This window comes from Dendrobates tinctorius, unplaced genomic scaffold, assembly GCF_039654945.1.
Source record: "Dendrobates tinctorius isolate UK_male_01 unplaced genomic scaffold, ASM3965494v1 ptg000021l, whole genome shotgun sequence".
Lineage (NCBI taxonomy): Eukaryota > Metazoa > Chordata > Amphibia > Anura > Dendrobatidae > Dendrobates > Dendrobates tinctorius.
The window spans coordinates 25,552,336-25,576,028 of NW_027361689.1; the positions used below are offsets into that span (position 1 = coordinate 25,552,336).

Here is a 23,693-nt window from a genome sequence, read left to right on the forward strand (position 1 = left end):
GGGCCGGCCTGCTAGAAGGGGATGAAACTGTTGCAGAGCTAGCCGGATTTCCCTTATTTCCACCAAGTTGATTGGGAGATGTGCCTCCTGCGGCGACCACCGTCCCTGGGTCGTATGGTGGCAAAAAAACGCTCCCCAGCCGAGGAGGCTGGCGTCGGTTGGCACCACTAACCAATGATCTGGGGAAAAGGGCTTGCCCTGGAGAAGTGAGGCACTGGCTATCCACTATCCGAGTGCCTGTGTGACCCGCGTGGGCAACCGGCACCAGCGATCGAGAGAGAATGGGTTTTTGTCCCAGACTGATAACAGGGCGTGCTGCAGGGGGCGAAGATGGAACTGGGCAAACGGAATTGCCTCCATCGGTGCCACCATCTTTCCTGGGATCCTCATGCAGAAGCGGATGGTATGAGGGACCGGTTGGCGCAGCTTCCGGACTCCCTGCCGGAGAGCTAAGGCCTTGTCCTGAGGGAGAATTACCAAACCTCTGGAAGTGTCGAAGATCATTCCTAAGAAGGAGATCCTCTGAGCTGGCACAGGGGATGACTTTTTTAGATTGACCAACCATCCTAAGCGGGAAAGAGTATCTAGCGTGATGCTGACACTCTTCTCGCATGCCCGAAAGGAAGGGCCTTTGACCAAGAGGTTGTCTAAATAAGGAAAGACAACTATGCCCCGCGAGTGCAGGGTGGCCATGACGAATGCCATGACTTTTGTGAATACCCTGGGAGTGGTGGCCAACCCGAAGGGCAGTGCTGGAACTGAAAGTGTAGGCCGTTGATGGTGAAGCACAGGAACCTTTGGTGCGGGGGAAAAATGGGGATATGTAGGTAGGCATCTTGGATGTCAATAGAAGCCAAGTATTCTCCCCACCCCATGGCAGATATGACTGAATGGAGAGACTCCATCCAGAAATGTCTGATCCTGATAAACTTGTTTAGGAGCTTTAAGTCCAGAATGGGCCTGACTGCCCCATCCTTTTTGGGCACCGTGAACAGGTTGGAGTAGAACCCCTGATATTTTTCGTTCTCCAGTACGGGAACAATGACTCCGTTGTGCTGGAGTAATTTTATGGCCTTGAGTAAAGCCCTTGCTCGGGCGATTGCTTTTGGAAGACTGGAAAGAAAAAACCATCTTGGTTTTTTTTTTTAATGAATTCTTGTACCCCGAGGACACCAGCTCCGTTACCCATGTGTCATGTGAGATAGCTCAGCCAGGGAGCCCGGGGATGCCTAAGAACAGCGCCAGGAGCGCTGACCATGGAGGTCCGCAGGAGCCCTCCCAGCCCACCTCCTTCCATACCTCACCCCTCGATGTCCATCTTCATCTTCAGGTTATGGGGGGGAAGGGGGGCAGAAAAAAAAGTTTAAGGACGGTGCAGACACCCTAGCTCCATCTTCCCTTATAGGGGATGAGGAGAGGGACCCTCCGCCACCTTTCATCACCGCTGTCTGGCATTGGTGATGCAGTGGGGGCCGCACGGACTGTTCGCAGGCCTCTGTACAGCCTGGGTTTCTCTACCTTAGGGTGGTCAGGGCTCAGTCCGGCATCATGTCCCATGTAGCGGGAAAGGATACGTGGAGGTGACACTTGCACGTGCTCGCCCGTTGTTGGTTTGGGGAAATCAGACCCTTTCAATAGGATCCGCTGCCCCTGTCTTCTTATCTTCATAGAAAAAATGACAGTCTGGAAAAAAAGACCAGACGTGTGCCTCCAATGGACACTAAGCAAAAACTGATTCCGCCCGCAACCGGGGCGAGGGTGTATATGGCGGAGGAGGAGCTAACCTCTTTTTTTCCCACTTAGTGTCAGCCTCCAGGCGGCAGAAGCATACACCCACAGTACCTGTGTCCCCCAATGAGGCGAAGGAGAAAAAAAAAAACAAGTTCATGAGATTTCTGAAAACTCTTCGCTTTTGCTGGTACAGAAAGGAGCAGCTGTTAGTTTGCATAAAAAAACGCAGCAAAAATGCAACATGTGAGCACAGCCTTGGATTGTTATCTTAACCTGCGGTGTTTTTTTTCTCCACAATTTTCTATACCAAGCCTTGACAAGTTGCGAGTAGGCAACCTAAGCAAAGTCCTGAAGAATCTATGCTTTAGTGATTTTACATCATTGTCAGCCTAATAAGCCAGACGGCCCTGATGAAGTAGAGCAAACACAAGTAATGCCCTGCCATAAAGGCATCGTCACTACCGTGTCCAGCTTATCTATATACTCTCCAGTTAAGGGTCTGTAGATGAGATACCGGTATATATTTTCACTAGATAATTGGCGAGCAATAGGACAGTAATAACTGACATGTGGAGGCCAAAGGCGCTTTACGGGAGTGACGCGACCACACAATATAGCGCTGCTTGTGATCACCAGTATTGATCTGCACTTCCGCTAAACAGTGACTTACAGTCTATAAAACAGAGATGAGTGCGATTAAGTTACAAGCGCCGTCTCTGGGGTGGCTACAATGGAGGCCGCTCAATCACGACAGCATAAAAGGAGAGGAGAGAAAGAGAAAAGAGAAGAGGATCATCGGCAGGTCAATCCTTGTATACTTTTAAAGGGAATGTATTAGCAGAAACTGACCTATTGTTATGCCAGGTTTTTGAGTTAAATTTAGCTGTTTTTTTTCATACCAAAATCTATATCTATAAAATTACTTCTACCATATGTTCTTTCAGGAAGACTTTTCGGAAGTCTCATTATCATCATAGGCAGAATTACGACAGGTAACACCTTAAGACACAGCTGATAAAGGATCCATCAATCACAACAGGCCCCTCTCCCTATGACCTTTACTCATTAGGTGCTTCAATACAAAAGATAGGGCCGAAGTCAGCCTATTGCTACCAATGGGGATTTCCTGAAAGAACAAGAACTAGGAGTCTGATATGGCCCCGAGTAAACAATGCAAGATTTAACTTTTTTTGTGACATGAAAAATGAAAATCAAAAATTGTTTAAATACGTTCCATCTCCTTCGTGAGGACATATGCACACTCACCCAGTATTGGAGGGTAAGGAGGAGAAGGTGCCAGTAGACGGCTATCAAGAACTTAAAGAGAACCCAACACCTTTCTAAAGATATGGGTTATCAATTTTGACCGGCCCATTTTTGGGTGTGTGTTATAAATTATGACCAATTTGTCCTCTGTTTCTTGCGCTGTTCAAATACACACAAAGCAAATAAACGTGTATAACAAAACGTGCAATTGCAATAATTTACTTCATTTTCTGGAACAATTTCAAGGGTGCCAACACTTTCGCCCATGACTGTATATAAACACCAGGGATTTCAATGAATAAATAACAAGTCACACTGAACCAACAATCCAATATCTCATGCTGCTCAGCTTCTCCTCTGTACTGTAGAGTCCGCAGATCGGACTGCATGTGACCGGTACCTTCTAAAATTCCATCCAAAACGAACCAGCCTAGTGAGAGCGACATTCACCAACGTACAGACATCTCAGCTCACAAACTCCAGCATTAACTGCTTGTTCAGTGTCTTGTGGAGCAAGTACATCAAGTAATATACAGTGAAAAGGTTCAGGATTAACTAAAAATTGTTGGGGGGAGTCTATGTGGACACAATGGCACATATTTATCAATGTGGTCTAATTGTGAAGGATCCCCACACATATTAGACTAACATTATCCAAACCCTAACGGTATCGGCAGCGCTGCTGATAGTCCAATGCATATGAGGGCCTCCTGACCCTCCCCGAAAGGTGATGTCAGGGGAGATAAGAATCCAGCTTGTCATATTTCAGACTATCACAGAGAATGAGAGGATGGTCGAGACTCTCTCGTAGAGAAAGCAGGAGAGATTGGCAGAGCGGGAGATCCTGTATATGGAGGAGTCGGGAGAGAGAAGGATCCGGCGTGTCTGATTTCAGACCGTCACTGAGAATTGTGTCGACTCTCTCGTAGAAAACACAGGAGAGATCGGAAGAGCGAGAGATCCTGTAAATGGAGGAATCGGGGGAGAGAATGACCCGGCGTGGCCGATTTCAGGATTTCACCAAGAATGAGAGTAGTCTGTCCATGACTCTCTCGTAGAGAACACAGGAAAGATCGGCAGAGCGTGAGATTCTGTATATGGAGGAGTCAGGAGAGAAAAGGATCCGGCATATCCAATTTCAGAATGACACCGAGAATTGTGGCAACTCTAGTAGAGAACACAGGAGAGATCGGAAGAGCGCGAGAGCCTTTATATGGAAGAGTCTTGGGAGAAAGCTAATAGCAACAGGATCACCTGAACCACTGTTCACCTGACATCTATACTGTATATTGAATATCGGGCCTTGAAACATAGACTAGACAGTTTTATGGGACTTCATATCTCAGCGGCTCATGCTTCTGATAAATCTGGCGAATTTTTAGACATCAGACTGTCTAGCCCAGGTTTACATGACCTATTAATCTGCCCCATTAATTTGTGCCAACATTTTGACTAGCATGTTACGCCGCATCTCATTTTCATTAAGCGACACCCCTTTCAGCGACAAGTCCCCCACTCATTGGTCAAAAGTACACAAAATGGCTAAAACACATAAAAATGTTGCAGTACATGAAATTTTGTTTTATTTCTGGTGAAAATAATGTCAGAATTCTGGCACATTTAGCTTGATGAAATCATCCCTACCCTCAAAAAATTGACTGGTTCCTGTAGAATCCCTACGCATCGTGAATGTAGTGTGGGACATTTATGCAGGCGGTAACTTTATAGTTAGAACATATGGATCTATAAATGCTGCGTCTACAATTAGGGCTGTTTTAAGGGAGATCTGATCAGGGTTATCCATTTTTCCCCCACTATTAAAAACAAATGGACATAAAATGTCCAATCAAAACAAGCCACCAACGATCCACAGAATGGATGATGACTTACTGATCGGTGGGAGATCGAGCGCTGGGTCTCCCACCGATTGGCAAAATAGGGAATGGTTATGCCTGGCAGGCCTTTTTTACCCCTGTTACAAAGAATGGTTTGGCAGGCCAGAAGCCCGACCATCTCTCCATTTATTCTCTATAGGGCCGTCCAGTGAATAGCCGAGTGCTGTGCTCAGTAGCCCCATATACAATGGAAGGAGCGGAGGTCGAGCGTGCGCACTGAGGCTCCATTGTGACGGCATTAGTACCCTGATTTGCCAATAGGTGCCGGTCCCAGTGGTCGGACGGCCACGGATCACTACGTTATCACCTATCCTGACAATCCCTGGACAGGTGGTCAATATCTATAATGAGAAAATCTACTTTGAGAAGTTAAAAACTGAGAAATTGGCCATAGAGCGGGAAATCCAAGAAAACAGTGTACAGGGTATTATCTGGCAAGTGACCGGCACTGTCCTATGGAAACAACAGAGAGGTAAGATAGAGGATGTTCTAGTATTTGTGAACTGTGTGACCTGTATACGGCATTATTATCTTCTCACTATATGACGGTATGTGTCACTGGAGCTCAGATAGGCGGTTGTGTGTCTCTAACAACACATCATTCACTGCCTTTCATGGCCAATGTGGGAATAACGGTTTCCAGCTCTCGGCCTTCAGAGTCCGATTCCTAAAAGCGAGCTCCGTTGTGCTACCTTCGTTTGCGTAACGAATGGCGGAGAAACATTGGTGAGTGGCGGAGACAGTGGCGCTCACTGTGCAATGTTTCTGTATCCGCCGCAAATAATAATTTTCATCTTGGTCATAAAAGGCAGAGATGGAAACGGCCTGGTAGAAGATCAGTAACGTGAAGGTCATCGAAGCAGAAAAATATAAGATAGGAAAAAAGGTTAAAAAAAAAAAAAAAAAAAGACTCAGATAAACACTTACATGCAATAAACAGAAAAATAAGCAGAAAAATGTCAGAGGCGTTGTGGCCATTACTGCGGCTAATGCTGCTCTGATTATGGCTGACATTTACGGAATTAAAGCTTCACTCCTGACCATTAACCTTGTGCTTGAAGTAATAACCTGCTTCACTTTCCATCGCTTTCAGTAATGTGGATTTTGCTTTACATTTGTTGTGTTTGATGTCGCCCACTACATATCCTGCAAGAAAAGAGAGCAGAGCATGCTACGTGCACTCAGCGAGGCCGCAGGCTCCGCAGCAAAGTGTGAGGTCACGCAATGTACGTGGAATCACGCGGAAGAAAAGTTTCCCTTTATACAAAACTGGTCAAACGTGAATAGTTTTTGCTCTTATCTTATTCCTGCTGCTCCCTGAAGTACTTTTATTAAATTATTTTTTAAATACGCCATACGTTTCCCGAAATATGAACCTTTTTTAGATCGTCATAATTTTTATACTCTTTACCAAAGGGGAGTGAATTTATAGGGTAATAATGCAGAACAGAATGAGCACCAAATATAAAGGCCCACATCTCTGGAACTGAATGGCGGATCACTAAAAAAAAAAAAAAAAATAAAAAAAATCTTTACTAAATTTTTTTGGTAGGCAAAAAAAAAAAAAAATCCTGGTATTTCGCTTTCTTTCTTTTTAGGGCGATCACCATGCAGGCAATTTAATTTTACATTTTCAGAGCTCAGACTTTTACAAACATGGAGATATTAAACATGGTTTTTTTTATTTCCATATTTTGGAATGGGAAAAAGGTTTTAAACAATCATATTTTTTTCATTTTTTGTTTCAATAAGTTTAAAAAAAAAAAAATAATTTTTCTTTATTTTCATACCATAAAAAAGTACATGAACCTGTAAATGTTTGATCATTTGTTTAACATACTGATATACAAATGAAGTGACAATTTCCTATGAAGCGACAATTTCCTATGAAGCCCGGTCCATGGTTGGGGTTTGTGTAAGTACAAAGATCTGGGATTTACGTAAGTGCAAAGATGAAGGGGGGAACTCAAGTAGTGTAGTCAGAGGCGTAACTACCGGGGTAGCAGCCGAAGCAGTTGCTTTGGGGCCCGGCCCATATAGGGGCCCGCCGCCCGGGTCCCCGACTCCGATCGGTGCTACCCGGTAGTGCAATTTAATTACCCCAACCACCGGTCCGCGGCCCAGCATCGGGCCATTGCAGTGCTCTTGCCGGTCCGCGGACACAAGGGGAGACGGCGGCTGTGTAGCAGCTGATACTCACCCTACATAGCGGTCCCTGTCGGGGCGGGCCCTTCATCCAGATTCCAGTGCTGAGCTGTCAAGTGTACCGCTCATTTAAGGTCATGAATATGGACGCCACTCCTCTCCCATAGGCGTGGCGTCCATATTCATGCACCTTAATGAGCGGTAGCACGTGACCGCTCCACACAGGAAGAAGCTAAAGCGCCACGAGATGCAGGGAGGGAAGATCAGCGAGGGGAGGGAAGGATGGGGGAGCCGAGCGGAGCCATATATACAAGGGAGGGAGAGTGGGAGCGGAGCCATTTATACAAGGGAGGGAGAGTGGGAGCAGAGCCATATATACAAGGGAGGGAGAGTGGAAGCAGAGCCATACATACAAGGGAGGGAGGGTGGGAGCGGAGCCATACATACAAGGGAAGGAGGGTGGGAGCGGAGCCATATATACAAGGGAAGGAGGGTGGGAGCGGAGCCATGCATACAGGATGGGACAGGGGAGCCATGTATACAGGATGGGACAGGGGAGCCATGTATACTGGATGGGACAGGGGAGCCATGTATACTGGATGGGAGGGTGGGAGCGGAGCAATGTATACAAGGATGAGAGGATGGGAGCAGAGCCATGTATACAGGATGGGACAGGGGAGCCATGAATACAACAGGGGGAGCCACACAGAGCTGGACAGGATGGGGGGAACCACACATACATTTTCTGATGATTAGAAAATAATCAGCATGTACAGTACTCCAGTACAATTTTTTCTAAGTGCTCAATGCTCCATTTCCTTGTAGGTTCCAATCATCATTAGCAGTGACGGTCATCAGTAGAAGTAGCCCAGTGCTCCCACTGAAACAGAGAAACAAGCCAGGTGCTCCCATTCATTCAAAACCTATGGTGAGTTGAGTCACATTATAAATGTTATAATTAAATGATAAGTATGCACTGCTAAACTACAACCGCCTCCATAGCCCCGCCCCCTTATGACCAAAGCCCCTGTCACACCTCCATCCCCGCCCTGCCGGGCCATGGAAGAATGGTCTTGCTTGAAGCCGGTCCCTGGTGCAAAAAAGGTTGGGGACCACTGGTGTAGGGGATCCGGGGCCCCAGCGGAAAAAAATGTACACTATGATTTCGCAGCCTACGCTGCATTTCTGTGCCTGCTGTGCGGAGCGAAGCATATATTGGGCCCGCCTCCCTGCCTGCAGCCAGTCACAGAGAGTATTGCTTCAGACTAGTTCAGTCCCGCCCCTTCCCTGAGCCCTCACTGTCTATTAGCTCTCTGCAGAGCTGCCTGCCGCATGGACCTCTGGGAAATGTAGTTCCTGGAGGGGTGTGTCTTTGAGGGGGCCCCGTCTAAAAGTTTGCGATGGGGCCCAATCAGTTCTAGTTATGCCCCTGAGTGTAGGGAGTGATGGGCACTGGATCTAGGGGCAGAACAGGGGTCCAAGAGGTAAGGGGGCACATATTCAAGATCAGAGAAGATGATGGTGGATATGGGCAATCCCTGCATGGGTTGCGACTGTCAAACAGTAGCAAGACATACAGATGTGGCGACTCGAACATTGTATAGGAGTACGTCGAAAACACTCTACTAGCACACGAGCGTGCTCAGATAACTTATCCGACCACGTTCGCTCATCACTAGAGTTGAGCAACTTTGGTCGGATCGGGTTTCGTGAAACCCGACAAACAAAATTTGAGTCAGATGAAACTGGTCCGACTAGGGCAAAAAAAAGTTGGAGATTCGTCAGAAACCCGACCCCAAAGCAAGTCAATGGAGAATAAAAGTCGGCATTGAGTGGATGAATGTCATCTGCTCAATGCCGACTTTTATTCCCCATTGACTTGCATTGGGGTAGGGTTTCGGACGAATCTCCGACTTTTTTTTGCCCTAGTCGGACCAGTTTCATCTGACTCAAATTTTGTTTCAGTCGGGTTTCACAAAACCCGATCCGACCAAAGTCTCTCAACTCTACTCATCACTAATCAGGAGGAGGCTTTCTTTAATCTGCAGCCTGTCTTGACATGTGACTAGCATTCGACTGCTGTTTGAATTATGTGACGAGCCATTTTATTAAATTCTTGGAGAACCCCTTTAACGATCCATTATATGGGCCTTTCTGATGCTCAGGCAAAAGCAGTTATGTTGTCATTTACTACAGTTCAGATTTCCGTCAAGAAGTTGTGTGTGGAGAGAGCGGAAAAAAAATCAAGCGTTTTTAATCATTTTGTCATTTCCTTAAAGGGTTGTTCAGTCTTCTATTAAAGGTCTAAGGACATGTTATTTGAAAGCAGCTTTCTGAATCCTTACAGTGTGCGTTATGCGCGCTGTCAGGATTATTTAGCATACCCATAGAGCGGACAATCACGTGACTGCAAGTATACAGTTTGCATACTTACGAGTACATCCCGACTAGACGTGCTCAGTCACTTGTATTGAGCGAGGCTGAAAACGTCTAGTCGGAATGTGACCACGTGTCTGCAAATTGCATACTTGTAGTTACATGACCATGCGCTCTATCAAGCAATGCCGGAGGATCCTGACAATGTGCGGGGGCGCGCTGTAATAATTCAGAAGTCTGCAGTCACTCAGACTTTTAGAAGAAAATCGGACAACCCCTATAAAGTATTCAAGGTAATCGTAGGGATGTAATTTGATTACAAAATTCAGTGCTGATCCTGAGGTTTTTGCAAATGTTTTCTTTCTGTGAGCACTAGAAATCTACACACGTACGTCGGATAGCGCATTCAGATGATCATTTGACATTTGACCATAACACTGCGCCCACTTTACAAAGCAATCACACAGTTATTTACAGAAGACAGCCTTCACGGTTTATCGTTGCGCTGAGCTCGCCGCTATGTTATTGGCTTCCCCAATTATCCTTAAACTGTGCTTGACTTTAAGTAACAAATCCACACGGCTCAGTGACGCCGACCAGCTGAGAGGCACCGGACATTTTCCAGCGAGGAACCCGGAGACACAAATAGGATGTAACGCAGACAATCTGATGCGGTGTCATCAGGGCTGACCTCTGGCAAGCGACCTAGAGAGTATATATATATTCACAAGAGCCAGACAGATAGATAATTGCTTCCTGGCTCGGTCTATGCATTGTGCTCTAGTTACCGCCATCCCATGCCGAGCTTAAATATTTATTTGTAAATTGCATAAATAAAATTAAGTGAGCATGCAGACAGAGCGAGAGAGAGGCGGGAGCGGCTTATTACCTGAGCGGCTTCTCCCGCCGCCGACCCAGGAGGTCCCGAATGTGGAGAATTCTCCAGCCCTTCACCGACACCGCGGCCACCCGGGTGGATCTGGTAATTTACGGCTTGAAAGAGAATCTGAAGAAAACAGCAGGCCGCATAAATAACTTCTGCAAACAACCACTAAGAAAATACACAGGATTATCATTGTCCTCTGGATGGGCCTTACAGGCAGGGGAAGCAGGTTTAACCCTTAGTCTCCATGCCTTCATACAGTCATTTCTTCCACACTTATAAATGTGCATTCAATACTGAACCGATCACGACTCACAGCACTGAGGCCCACGCTCTTAAAGGGCTTGTCCACTTTATAGTAACTGCTTTGAGGACGTGATTTTGTGGCACTTAATATTATATAATTATTACACCTTCTCCTCCTTCCTCACAGACTTACTATTATATAATTATTACACCTTCTCCTCCTTCCTCAGACTTACCAGTATATAAGGATTACAGGTTCTCCTCCTTTTTCACAGACTAACTAATATATATTTATTACAGGTTCTCCTCCTTCAGGTTTCCATGAGAACAGGAAAGCTGTGCAGCTTGTGATGGAGGAGGAGAACCTGTAATACTATAATAGTAGGTGCCACAAATTCATTCCCCTGACACATATATTACAAAAAGACTGATAAAATGAACACTTTTAAGACCAACCAATTCATACTTTTTTTTTTATCACCAACAAATCTAAAGACAAATTAATCCCCTTTAGTCAAAACAGAAACTCATTGTTTTGTCTACACAACACAGACAATATGCAAATCTGTGCGTCTCTATGGCAACAGATTACAAACAAGTGTAGCTGTACTCAGCAGCTTTACTCTCCTCCATCAATTAACCAATATTAGAAGGGACAAATGGGTGAGAAGGACTGCAGGGTCCGACCGTACAGGATGAAGCTGCACTGACTGCATAGGAGATGCAGAGAAGGACTGCAGGGTCCGACTGTACGGGATGGAGCTGCACTAACTGCATAGGAGCTGCAGAGAAGGACTGCAGGGTCCGACCGTAAGGGATGGAGCTGTACTGACTGCAAAGGAGCTGCAGAGAAGGACTGCAGGGTCCGACTGTACGGGATGGAGCTGCACTGACTGCAAAGGAGCTGCAGAGAAGGACTGCAGGGTCCGACCGTACAGGATGAAGCTGCACTGACTGCATAGGAGATGCAGAGAAGGACTGCAGGGTCCGACTGTACGGGATGGAGCTGCACTAACTGCATAGGAGCTGCAGAGAAGGACTGCAGGGTCCGACCGTAAGGGATGGAGCTGTACTGACTGCAAAGGAGCTGCAGAGAAGGACTGCAGGGTCCGACTGTACGGGATGGAGCTGCACTGACTGCAAAGGAGCTGCAGAGAAGGACTGCAGGGTCCGACTGTACGGGATGGAGCTGCACTGACTGCATAGGAGATGCAGAGAAGGACTGCAGGGTCCGACCGTACGGGATGGAGCTGCACTGACTGCATAGGAGCTGCAGAGAAGGACTGCAGGGTCCGACTGTACGGGATGGAGCTGTACTGACTGCAAAGGAGCTGCAGAGAAGGACTGCAGGGTCCGACTGTACGGGATGGAGCTGCACTGACTGCATAGGAGCTGCAGAGAAGGACTGCAGGGTCCGACCGTACGGGATGGAGCTGCACTGACTGCATAGGAGCTGCAGAGAAGGACTGCAGGGTCCGACCGTATGGGATGGAGCTCCACTGACTGCATAGGAGCTGCAGAGAAGGACTGCAGGGTCCGACTGTACGGGATGGAGCTGCACTGACTGCATAGGAGCTGCAGAGAAGGACTGCAGGGTCCCACTGTACGGGATGGAGCTACACTGACTGCAAAGGAGCTGCAGAGAAGGACTGCAGCGTGCCACTGCACGGGATGGAGCTGCACTGACTGCAAAGGAGCTGCAGAGAAGGACTGCAGCGTGCCACTGCACGGGATGGAGCTGCACTGACTGCAGAGGAGCTGCAAAAACAAAACAAGACTTTCTTTATTGCAACCATCTATAAGAAATAGTAGGAACTACAGAATCCGTTATAAAAAAAAGAACAAAAAACAAAACAAAAAAAAAAAAAAACGGTCCGATCTCTACCACCATGTCAATAGTAAATTCCACTTGAAGAAGAAAAACCACAAGCACCGTTTGCGGTGCGGAGCGCTGATCAACTATTGCCAAGTGTGAACTTTATAGTAAGTGCCTCCAAAAGTGGAAAGTAAGAGGGTCCTAAAGAAAAAAATTTAATATTAAAATCAGGTCTAGGAGGATTATAAAAAAACAAAAACAACAGATCCCCACTTGCAGCGCTGCCTGTGTCTCCCGCTGCCCTGCTCAAAGCCTCTCCCATCAGGTGATGTCACATGCAATCAGTAGCCACTAATGGGCTGCAGCTGTGATGGAGAATCCAAGCCAAAAGAGACCGTGTGTAAGATCTCTCTTCTGGCTTGGACAGAGTGCAGCTAATCCCAGGAACAGAGGAGCACGGCCGGAGAGTCTCTATTATCTATTTCTTAAACACTTATTTGAGCCCGATTTTAATATAACAAAATAGCAGTGCACAACCCCTTTAAGAACCCCTGTAGCACTGATAAACTGCACATTTCCTGCAGTGACAGCATCAGAACTAAATGGTTTAGTTGCAGAAATTCTTCAGCGCTCGATATCTGCAGCAGAAGCCGACAAGTAGCAGATTTCAAACCTGCATCAGTTTGATTCCGAATATAATGTTTTTTCTGCGGTTCGAGGATGAGATCTAGTGAAAATGCCGCAAGGAGCCAGAGATTTACCACATGCAACTCTTGAAAGTAAATCTCCACTCCACTGTGCACAGCTTCTCTCTAGGCACACCGTGCACTGACCTGGGTCTGCAGGGAGCTGCTGGCAGCAAGCAGGGTCTGGATGGCACATGGAGGGCAATGCGTTAAAGCAAAGGCCATCAGTTCTTTACGAGTACCAAGGTCCTCATAGTTCTCACATTGTCCCAACTTGCTGCACACTTCCCAACTTTTATTATACCCTGAAAAAGAAGAGGACACAGCAAAACGTCAAAAACCACGCACCTAATGATCAACAGTACTAAGCCCCATAAAGGGACACTAGTTATGTCATATAATGGATGGATAGACAGACAAACAGAGATAGATAGATAGATAGCTAGATAACAGATAGATAGGAGATAAATAGATAGATAGATAGGTAGGTAGATAGATATGAGATAGATAGATACCAGCGGTCATGAGTTCTTGGCAGTGCCCATTGGCCGCCCTATAATCCTGGCACTGAAGCGCTTGCTCGGCCAGTAGAGTAAGAACTTGTCCTTTCATCTCCGTCTCTTCATTTCCTAAGACACAGAACATATTTCCATGATCAGGTAATATATATGGGAAAATCATAATAACTGCAGATGGAAACAGCACAGCATCATGCGTGTAATGCCCGTATTTTCCCACTGAAATGAATTGGAAACTAATAGAAACAGTATTTGAACAGTGTTTAATGAAGATCCTGGAGCAGAATCTTGAGATTTTGGAGCTCAGGGAGGCCAGAAACCTTCCGTGGAGCAGAAGGATTTTGGAGCCTGTTCCTCTGTTACGGAGATATCGTTGTTGGAATCAATAAGGAAATGAGGCTGAAGTGCTCTCGGGGTGAGGCTGAAGTGCTCTCGGGGTGTGAAGCACATACAAGGTTTCAGTGGGTGAAAACGCCCTTTAAAGATCTCTCACAGTTTGCCTTCCACACATTCCAGCGCATCGCTACCCGCAGTATGAGGCCGGGCTAATGATCTCAGAACGTTATTACTATAAATCAATGTTTGTTTTCTTCCCTCTTTCTGTTGCTTTACCAGCTCCCTTCGAGGTCTTCATCTCACCATGTCGTCCCCTCTGTGACAGAATAAAGAAATCGTTCTGTGCTAATGGCCGCTGGAGACGGAGGGAACGGAGCGGCACATTTATAATGGAGCCTTCGCAAATTATCACCTGCCTTCTTCTAAACCGGAGTGGAGGTGGTGACAGCTTTATACAAAGCACAAGGTCCTAATCAACAAGGCACCTTTGCCAGTTGTTAGGGCTATCCTTTCTCATATATGTAGAGGGGGACTGGGGCAAATGGGAGAGCGGTGCGAAAGGGGGACCGGGGCAAATGGGGGAGCGGCGCAAAAGGGGGACCGGGCAAATGGGGGAGCGGTGCGAAAGGGGGAGCGGTGCGAAAGGGGGACCGGGGCAAAAGGGTGACCAGGCAAATGGGAGAACGGTGCGAAAGGGGGACTGGGGCAAATGGGGGAGCAGCGCAAAAGGGGGACCGGGCAAAAGGGGGACCGGGCAAATGGGGGAGCGGTGCGAAAGGGGGAGCGGTGCGAAAGGGGGAGCGGTGCGAAAGGGGGAGCGGTGCGAAAGGGGGAGCGGTGCGAAAGGGGGAGCGGTGCGAAAGGGGGAGCGGTGCGAAAGGGGGACCGGGGCAAAAGGGGGACCGGGGCAAAAGGGGGAGCGGAGAAAAAGGGGGACCATCTACATGATATCCATTGATACTGACAACACAGAAGAGTTAGCACCCTGATAGTACGTACAATAAAACCCCAGCTAATCCTACCAATAATGTGACCAGTTTTTTCCCTCTTCCATCTCTTCTGCAAAACATACTCAGAAAGGAACGGTTTCCAGAAACTCGGCACCGAGTAAATAATAATCAGGCATATGGAGCTCACAGCAACAAAATTCCAGTAGAAGAAAATTAATCAATAGTTTAGTCTTTCCTCTGGCAGCGGCAGCGCAGTACCACAGAAAGAAATTAGTTACAGCTGAGTTGCAGCTAAAAGATAGCAAATTTATCTAAGAACTCTACAGGCAATCATTACTGGCACGCACCGGTGCAATAAGCCCGACAACACTCCCCGTTAGGCCTGTGTGTGAGCAGTGTGAAATACAAATGCAATTTTGGGAAGAGGGATATGCCCGGCGTGCCGAAGCCAAAGACAGAATCACCCGATTTTAGACCCATTTTGTGCGTCTGGCGTCATTATTTATCTACTGCTATTATACGGGCCACTTTCCTGCAATGCTGTAAACGAATTCTTCAGGCACCAATTGCTTGTTGATTGAGCGCTGACACAGTATCGGTGTGCACGACACGTAGACTGAGAAGTCAATGCCGGCAGAGCAATCTGTATTTAACCATTTGTAAATGCTTCTTGTTCTTAGAGAACAAAAATAAACAGAATAGAACAATGCAAAAAAAAACAAAAAACATTCACATTATAGGCGTTGTCCAAGTCTGCAGTCATTCTATGTTGTTTTTAGCGTCTGAATCCTCACACTGCGCGCTGTCAGGATTCTCTGATGCCGGGTGTGATTTTCATACATGCGGTAACATGCCAACTAAACGTGCACGGCTGGACACGTCTAGTCGGAATGTGGCCCAAAGTATGCAAATAGCATACCTGTGGTCACATCCGAGTGCCGTAGAATACTAACAGTGTGCACTGTGCGGATTTAAAAGTCTGCAGTTAAATAGAGTGGACAACCCCTTTAGTGTACATTTGGTCCCCTCTTTAGACCTATAACAGCTTGCACTCTTCTGAGAAGTGTTTTTTTTTTTTAATTCTTATTTTAGAAGGTGCCATTGGGAATTTTTGCCCATTCATTCAGAAAGTTGAACAGCAGTATCTACCGTATGTGCCAATATGTATATATATATATATATATCTATATATATATGTATATATATATATATATATATATATATATATATATATATATATATATATATATATATATATATCTCTATCTATCTATCTATATATATATATATATATCTCTATCTATATCTGTATATATATATCCCCGATCCCGGCAGTTGGGTGTCTCAGATTTTTCAGGCAATAAATAACAAAACTTGGGCAAAGATAATAATAAAGAATAAGAACTTAAATTAACCATATGCAACCCTAGATGGTACCTTGAAAAGGACACCCCCGCAAATAAACCCAAAATGTTTTATTTTGAAAAGGAAAAAATGTAAAATAGAAACAATAAAAATATAAAAATGTGACATTCTGTCAGATAATACTCAGTTTCTTACTGAAAATTATTGCAAACACAAATTCTTTGGTATTATTATCTTCATTTAATTTGTCTTAAATCAAAAAACACAAAAAGAATTGTCCTAAAGCCAAATTGGATATAATTCCACACCAAACATAAAAAAAGAGGGTGGACAAAAGTATTGGCACTGTTCGAAAAATCATGTGATGCTTCTCTAATTTGTGTAATTAACAGCACCTGTAACTTACCTGTGGCACCTAACAGGTGTTGGCAATAACTAAATCACACTTGCAGCCAGTTGACATGGATTAAAGTTGACTCAACCTCTGTCTTGTGTCCTTGTGTGTACCACATTGAGCATGGAGAAAAGAAAGACCAAAGAACTGTCTGAGGACTTGAGAAACCAAATTGTGAGGAAGCATGAGCAATCTCAAGGCTACAAGTCCATCTCTAAAGACCGGAATGTTCCTGTGTCTACCGTGCGCAGTGTCATCAAGAAGTTTAAAGCCCATGGCACTGTGGATAACCTCCCTAGATGTGGACGGAAAAGAAAAATTGACAAGAGATTTCAATGCAAGATTGTGCGGATGTTGGATAAAGAACCTCGACTAACATCCAAACAAGTTCAAGCTGCCCTGCAGTCGGAGGGTACAACAGTGTCAACCCGTACTATCCGTCGGCGTCTGAATGAAAAGGGACTGTATGGTAGGAGACCCAGGAAGACCCCCACTTCTTACCCCGAGACATAAAAATGCCAGGCTGGAGTTTGCCAAAAATTACCTGAAAAAGCCTAAAACGTTTTGGAAGAATGGTCTCTGGTCAGATGAGACAAAAGTAGAGCTTTTTGGGCAAAGGCATCAACATAGAATTTACAGGAGAAAAAAAGAGGCTTTCAAAGAAAAGAACACGGTCCCTACAGTCAAACATGGCGGCATTTCCCTGATGTTTTGGGGTTGCTTTGCTGCCTCTGGCACTGGACTGCTTGACCGTGTGCATGGCATTATGAAGTCAGAAGACTACCAACAAATTTTGCAGCATAATGTAGGGCCCAGTGTGAGAAAGCTGGGTCTACCTCAGAGGTCATGGGTCTTCCAGCAGGACAATGACCCAAAACACACTTCAAAAAGCACTAGAAAATGGTTTGAGAGAAAGCACTGGAGACTTCTAAGGTGGCCAGCAATGAGTCCAGACCTGAATCCCATAAAACACCTGTGGAGAGATCTAAAAATGGCAGTATGGAGAAGGCACCCTTCAAATATCAGGGACCTGGAGCAGTTTGCCAAAGAAGAATGGTCTAAAATTCCAGCAGAGCATTGTAAGAAACTCATTGATGGTTACCGGAAGCGGTTGGTCGCAGTTATTTTGGCGAAAGGTTGTGCAACCAAGTATTAGGCTGAGGGTGCCAATACTTTTGTCTGGCCCATTTTTTGGAGTTTTGTGTGAAATGATCAATGTTTTGCTTTTTGCTTAATTTTCTTTTGTGGTTTTCCATTTAAGACGAATTAAATGAAGATAATAATACCTTATCTGACAAAATTGCAGGGGTGTCAATACTTTTGGCTACAACTGTAACCTGGTATTTCTACACCCCCACAAAAAAAATGGCAGACATCTAATTATGGTTAATTTTTTTTATTTTTTTTTTTCTTCATAGAAATAAAACCTCATCAATGAAAAATATATGCCTCAAAATGGTGTCACTAAAAAAACTAATTCATCCCACCAAAAAGCAAGGTCTCATATTTAAGGAAACAAGAAAAATGACATGCTCATTAAAGTGTAGCCGTCGTTTTAATTTTTATTTCATAAACCAATAATAGAAATTAAAATAAGTCACTTTGTGAAATATCTAATCAGAAAAGTGGTTTCTTTTTGTTGCAGGATTGAGCATTTGTTTTCAAAATTCTCAATTCTGGAGTATGCACATTGTCTCTTCAGAGAGGAAGAGGGCTAGAACCCTAGCACGACAGATGGTCCTCGAGTTCTGAAGAGAGGAAGAGGGCTAGAACCCTAGCACAACAGATGGTCCTTGAGTTCTGAAGAGAGGAAGAGCACGACAGGTGGTCCTCGAGTTCTAGTTCTGTTCCTCTTTGAAGAGACAATTTGGATATTTAATTTTCCAGGGGAGTAAGCATGGGTTATAAAAGTCTCCTGACTCTGACATGCCAGGCTTGGAAGAGAAATGTTACCCCTTAAACCTCAATTTTGGGGTAAAATTTGTATTAAGTGATGATGGACTTTCCCATTACTGAGATAGGAGATACTACTAGGAAGGATGGGGGTGTTCTGCCTCTAGCGTCTCCCTCTTCCTCCTCGCTGCACAATATCTTATCTCCTATCTCAGTAATGTAACAAGGTGTCTTCACCGAATAGATTTTACCCGTGAATTGATATCCAAGAAGTTTTGTTTCTCCTTGCAGAGAATGACATGCTAAGCATGCTGAGATGAGGAGACTTAAAGCCACAATGCTCCTCTGGGAAATATGCAAATTGTCTCTTCAGCGAGGAAGAGGACCAGAACTCTAGTGCCACCTATTGGAAGTAGCAATCCTAAAAGTCAAAGTCGACCTTTAACGAGCCTTGCTACATGACTTAGGATAAAAGCCAAGCCAGAATCTCAATTTGCAGACACTGTGTTTCGGGGTACTGTCCCTCGTCAGTGCAAAGTGTGAGATCTGGTTTAGCTGTGTGAGAGGCGTCTGACAAGGCTCGTTAAAGGGTCGACATTGACTTTTAGGATTACTACTTCCAATAGGTGGCACTAGAGTTCTATTCCTCTTCCTCTGTGAAGAAACAATTTGCATATTTCCCAGAGGAGCATTGTGGCTTTTAGTTTCCTCATCTCGGCATTATTATTATTTATTATTATAGCGCCATTTATTCCATGGCGCTTTACATGAGAGGAGGGGTATACATAATACATACAAGTACAGTAATCTTAAACAATACAAGTCACGACTGGTACAGGATGAGAGAGGACCCTGCCCGCGAGGGCTCACAATCTACAACGGGATGGGTGAGGATACAGTAGGCAAGGGTAGAGCTGGTCGTGCAGCGGTTTGGTGGATCGGTGGTTACTGCAAGTTGTAGGCTTGTCGGAAGAGGTAGGTCTTCAAGTTCTAAGGTTTCCATGGTAGGCGAGAGTCTGATATGTTGTGGTAGAGAGTTCCAGAGTAGGGGGGATGCGCGGGAGAAATCTTGTATGCGATTGAGGGAAGAGGAGATAAGAGGGGAGTACAGAAGGAGATCTTGTGAGGATCGGAGGTTTCGTGCAGGTAAGTACCGGGAGACTAGGTCACAGATGTACGGAGGACTCAGGTTGTGGATGGCTTTGAAAGTCATGGTTAGGGTTTTGAACTGGAGTCTTTGGGTAATGGGGAGCCAGTGCAGGGATTGACAGAGGGGAGAGGCCGGGGAATAGCGGGGGGACAGGTGGATTAGTCGGGCAGCAGAGTTAAGAATAGATTGGAGTGGTGCGAGAGTGTTAGAGGGGAGGCCACAGAGCAGGAGGTTGCAGTAGTCAAGGCGGGAGATGATGAGGGCATGGACTAGGGTTTTTGCAGATTCTTGGTTGAGGAATGTACGGATCCGTGAAATATTTTTGAGTTGAAGTCGGCATGAAGCGGAAAGGGCTTGTATGTGTGGTTTGAAAGAGAGATCAGTGTCAAGGAATTCGCCGAGGCAGCGAGCTTGTAGGACTGGAGAGAGAGGGCAGCCGTTTACTTTAAAGGATAGGTCTGTTGGGGGGGTCACGTGAGATGGGCGAAAGATGATTAATTCTGTTTTGTCCATATTAAGTTTTAGAAATCTAGCGGAGAAGGATGAAATAGCAGACAGACATTGAGGGATTCTGTTTTAGTAGGGAGGTGATATCTGGTCCAGAGATGTAGATCTGTGTGTCATCAGCATAGATGTGATACTGAAAGCCGTGAGATTCTATGAGCTGTCCGAGGCCGAAGGTGTAAACGGAGAAGAGCAGGGGCCCTAGGACTGAACCTTGTGGGACTCCGATGGATAGGGGGCACGATGAGGAGGTGGTGTGCGAATGGGAGACGCTGAATGTCCGGTCTGCTAGGTATGACGCAATCCAAGATAGGGCCAAGTCTGGGATACCAAGAGATAAGAGGGTCTGTAGTAATAGGGAATGGTCCACTGTGTCAAAGGCAGAGGACAGGTCCAAGTGGCATGCTTAGCATGTCACTCTCCACAAGGAGAAACAATACTTCTTGGATATCGGTCAGACGCCACTCACACAACCAAACCAGATCTCACACTTTGCACTGATGAGGGGCAGTACCACGAAACACAGTGTCTGCAAATTGAGATTCTGGTTTGGCTTTTTATCCTGTCATGTGACAAGTCTCGTTAAAGGGTCAACATTGACTTTTAGGATTGCTACTTCCTATAGGTGGCACTAGAGTTGTAGACCTCTTCCTCTCTGAAGAGACAATTTGCATCGGTGAAGTGAGAATTTTGAAAATGACTAATCACTCCAGGAGGAGAAAGAGTCAGATTTCTCTGATAAGATATATTACAGAGTTTCTTATTTTCATCTATACTATTGATTTCTGAAATAAAAAATGGAAACAACGGTTACTCGTTAAGGAGTCAGGAAAGGTTTTACTTTTGATTGACGAGGTTCTGTCACTTGCCATGATATGCCTTTGTGTTTTTATCCGGTGTAAATGCTATTCTCTTTGAATCCAGCAATGGGTTTTTTGTTCCCGCGCCTATCCATTCCTGAAATTTAGCCCTCAGCTTCCTGGAGGTAAATTTAGTCTTTTTTTATAAATTGTAGTCAAATGGGCATGGCCACAAAGAATTATTGAAGACCACACCCACTTGCCAAAATAGACTGGATTTACATATATAGGGAGGAGAAAGCAATATCTCAAGAATAGAGAGGCAGAGTAACAAAATAATAACTACGCCGGATTCAGGAGAACAGAAGCATTTACACCAGGTCAGCAGCATTTACACCAGGTAAAAAAAAAAATGATGTTTTTTAAATGACAAAATTCTAGCCACCTGTGGCCGGTCACCATTAGAGGGCGCTTAGGAGCTTACAGAAAACGGTTTGACCATTGAGATCAATGCACAAACCGTATGCAGTTGGCTCATCGGCTCCCTCTGGTGACTTCTTTCAAAAATTATAACGATATCTTAAAGGGGTTGGTCCCCACCATTGTGGATAGTTTAATTTTACTTACGTGCATGTAACTGGGGCTAATAATAATTTTGATAATTGGGTTTCATTAAAAATGTAGCACAGTTTGCCTTCTGTAGCTTCTGTGTTACACCGGCTGCAGAATGAGCTAACTGAAAATCAGTCAGTGAGCACGCTAGGATGTTTGACGGGTAAGGCATAACTTTCTTTTATCTGCCTTTTGCGGATTTTTTATGCACCACAGAACGTATGAAAAGTTTAATGTGCCAGAAAACAACCACTAAAAGCCAAACGGTGCAACATTTTTAATGAAACCCAAATGCAAAAATTAGTCTTTAGTTCTATATACACACACTTACTTTATATATAGTTGATCACATAATACACGCGCCGTGTATGCTCACATGCATCGATATGTCAGATACTGACTAACATCATCGCCAGCGCTGGCCCTATAGGACGGGAGGGATGGGGGCCCGCAGCACCAGGGGGAATCCGGCACCACCGATCGTTGAATACTGTACAATGGCTACTACAGTTACTGTATGAACAATTTCCCTTATTTCAGCAGCTCTTTACCATTGATCCTCCAAAACGTCCCGCTGCTGGGACACCGCACGTGACATAATTATCTCGCCAGCTCCCGAGTGTTACACATCCAGGAAGATATCGCAGGTGAATGATTAGAAGGATTTACCTGCAACTCTCAGCAGATGAGCCAGTGCCAGCAGCTTCGCTGACTGCTTGTAGCTGGTCGGGGACTGAGAAATACACTTCTTGATGAGGCTGAGGCGGCTGGAGCACAGACGCACTGCAGGGACAGAAAACAGAAGACAAGTTACACGCAGTCCCTAAAGGGACTCATGTCCGACTATCGCATGGAGCAGGACATTAGAGCTATAAAACAGATCAAGACAAACGGCAGAGGAAAGCTTAAGGGCACTTGCAAATATTAAAGGAGCACTCCGGACAAAACATATATACTGTGTAATGACAGTTGCATGGCCTGAAGAGAGAACTGTCACTCACTGCAGGGCAACAGGCAGGGAGAAGCAGCACTGGGGACTAGTCAGACACTGTGTAACTCTCCCTACACTGGCATGTCACTTTCTACAAGGAGAGACGTTACCCCTTAGACCTCATTCAGAGGCCTCTTATATAATCAAATCAGATCTCTTGCTCTGCACTGAGGAGTAGCAACACCCCGAAACACGTGTCTGCAAATAGAGTATCTAGTTTTGCTGTTATTCTAAGTCATGTGGCAAGACTGGCTAAAGGGTTAATATTGACATTTTGGATTGCTGCATCCTCTAGGTGGCGATAGAGTTATATTCCTTTTCCTCTCTCCAAAGGGACAAATTGCACATTGACTGACTGCAAAAAAAAAAAAAAAAAAAGAAGAGCAGGAGGGGGAGGCTCCTGCGGCAGACCAAAGTTTTTCAGCCACAGGACAGTGACAAAAAGGGAAGACACGACTGATCTACTGAGAAACGCTGAGAAGATTTCTTTAAATATTTCTCACTTTTTTTTTTATTTGTAATATGAGACCAAATGGGATTAATGAAAAAGAGATTAACGGAAAAAGGGTTTTATTTTATTTTTTTATTCACTCTCTATATTTAGAATTTCCTTTACATAGCACCAAAAAGAGAACAGGTGTCATATACTTGACCCTGGCTTTGGGCATAGTCCCCGGACTGATCACTTGGTCATAGACATTTGTCCAATCTTGGCAACGATCAGATAAAATTCTTGCAAAACAATTAGAACCAAAATCTGGCAATCCTCTGTGTGGATAGATGAATTTGTTCATTAGCAGCTATCAATCAGAAGGAAGGACAAAAATGAATACAATTTGTGGTTCCCAAGGAGCTAATTTCCTCCCAAATACTGCATATACCACCTCTTTCCATCTACTGCATTTAGGTTAGTGATGGGAATTGTCCTTAAACTGAACCAGACCGTTTGGTGCAATTCTGACACAAGAGCCGCCTCTTTTGGCTCCCAAACGGCTCTCCGTCTAACACCACACTCCCGGTGGCAGGAGGCGTGTAAAGCAGGAGGGAAGGGATTCTTTTCCTGCTTGTCATTTACTTTCACCAGCCCTCAGATGAGCCGTGTTACCTCACAAAGTCTGATATTAGGAGGCATACAC

At 45.2% G+C, this 23,693-nt stretch overlaps 1 protein-coding gene across 3 annotated transcripts in view; it reads right to left on the reverse strand.

Annotated features, from left to right (window-relative positions):
• NBAS (NBAS subunit of NRZ tethering complex) overlaps positions 1-23,693 on the reverse strand; it is an 816,956-nt gene that overhangs the window by 414,918 nt on the left and 378,345 nt on the right. For all 3 annotated transcript variants that reach the window (XM_073568249.1, XM_073568248.1, XM_073568250.1), the window contains exons 32-35: positions 22,236-22,349; positions 13,560-13,673; positions 13,192-13,349; positions 10,303-10,419 (exon numbers count right to left, since the gene is read on the reverse strand). In XM_073568249.1, the coding sequence (XP_073424350.1) occupies positions 10,303-10,419; positions 13,192-13,349; positions 13,560-13,673; positions 22,236-22,349 (503 nt within the window). The remainder of the gene's footprint in view (positions 1-10,302; positions 10,420-13,191; positions 13,350-13,559; positions 13,674-22,235; positions 22,350-23,693) is intronic.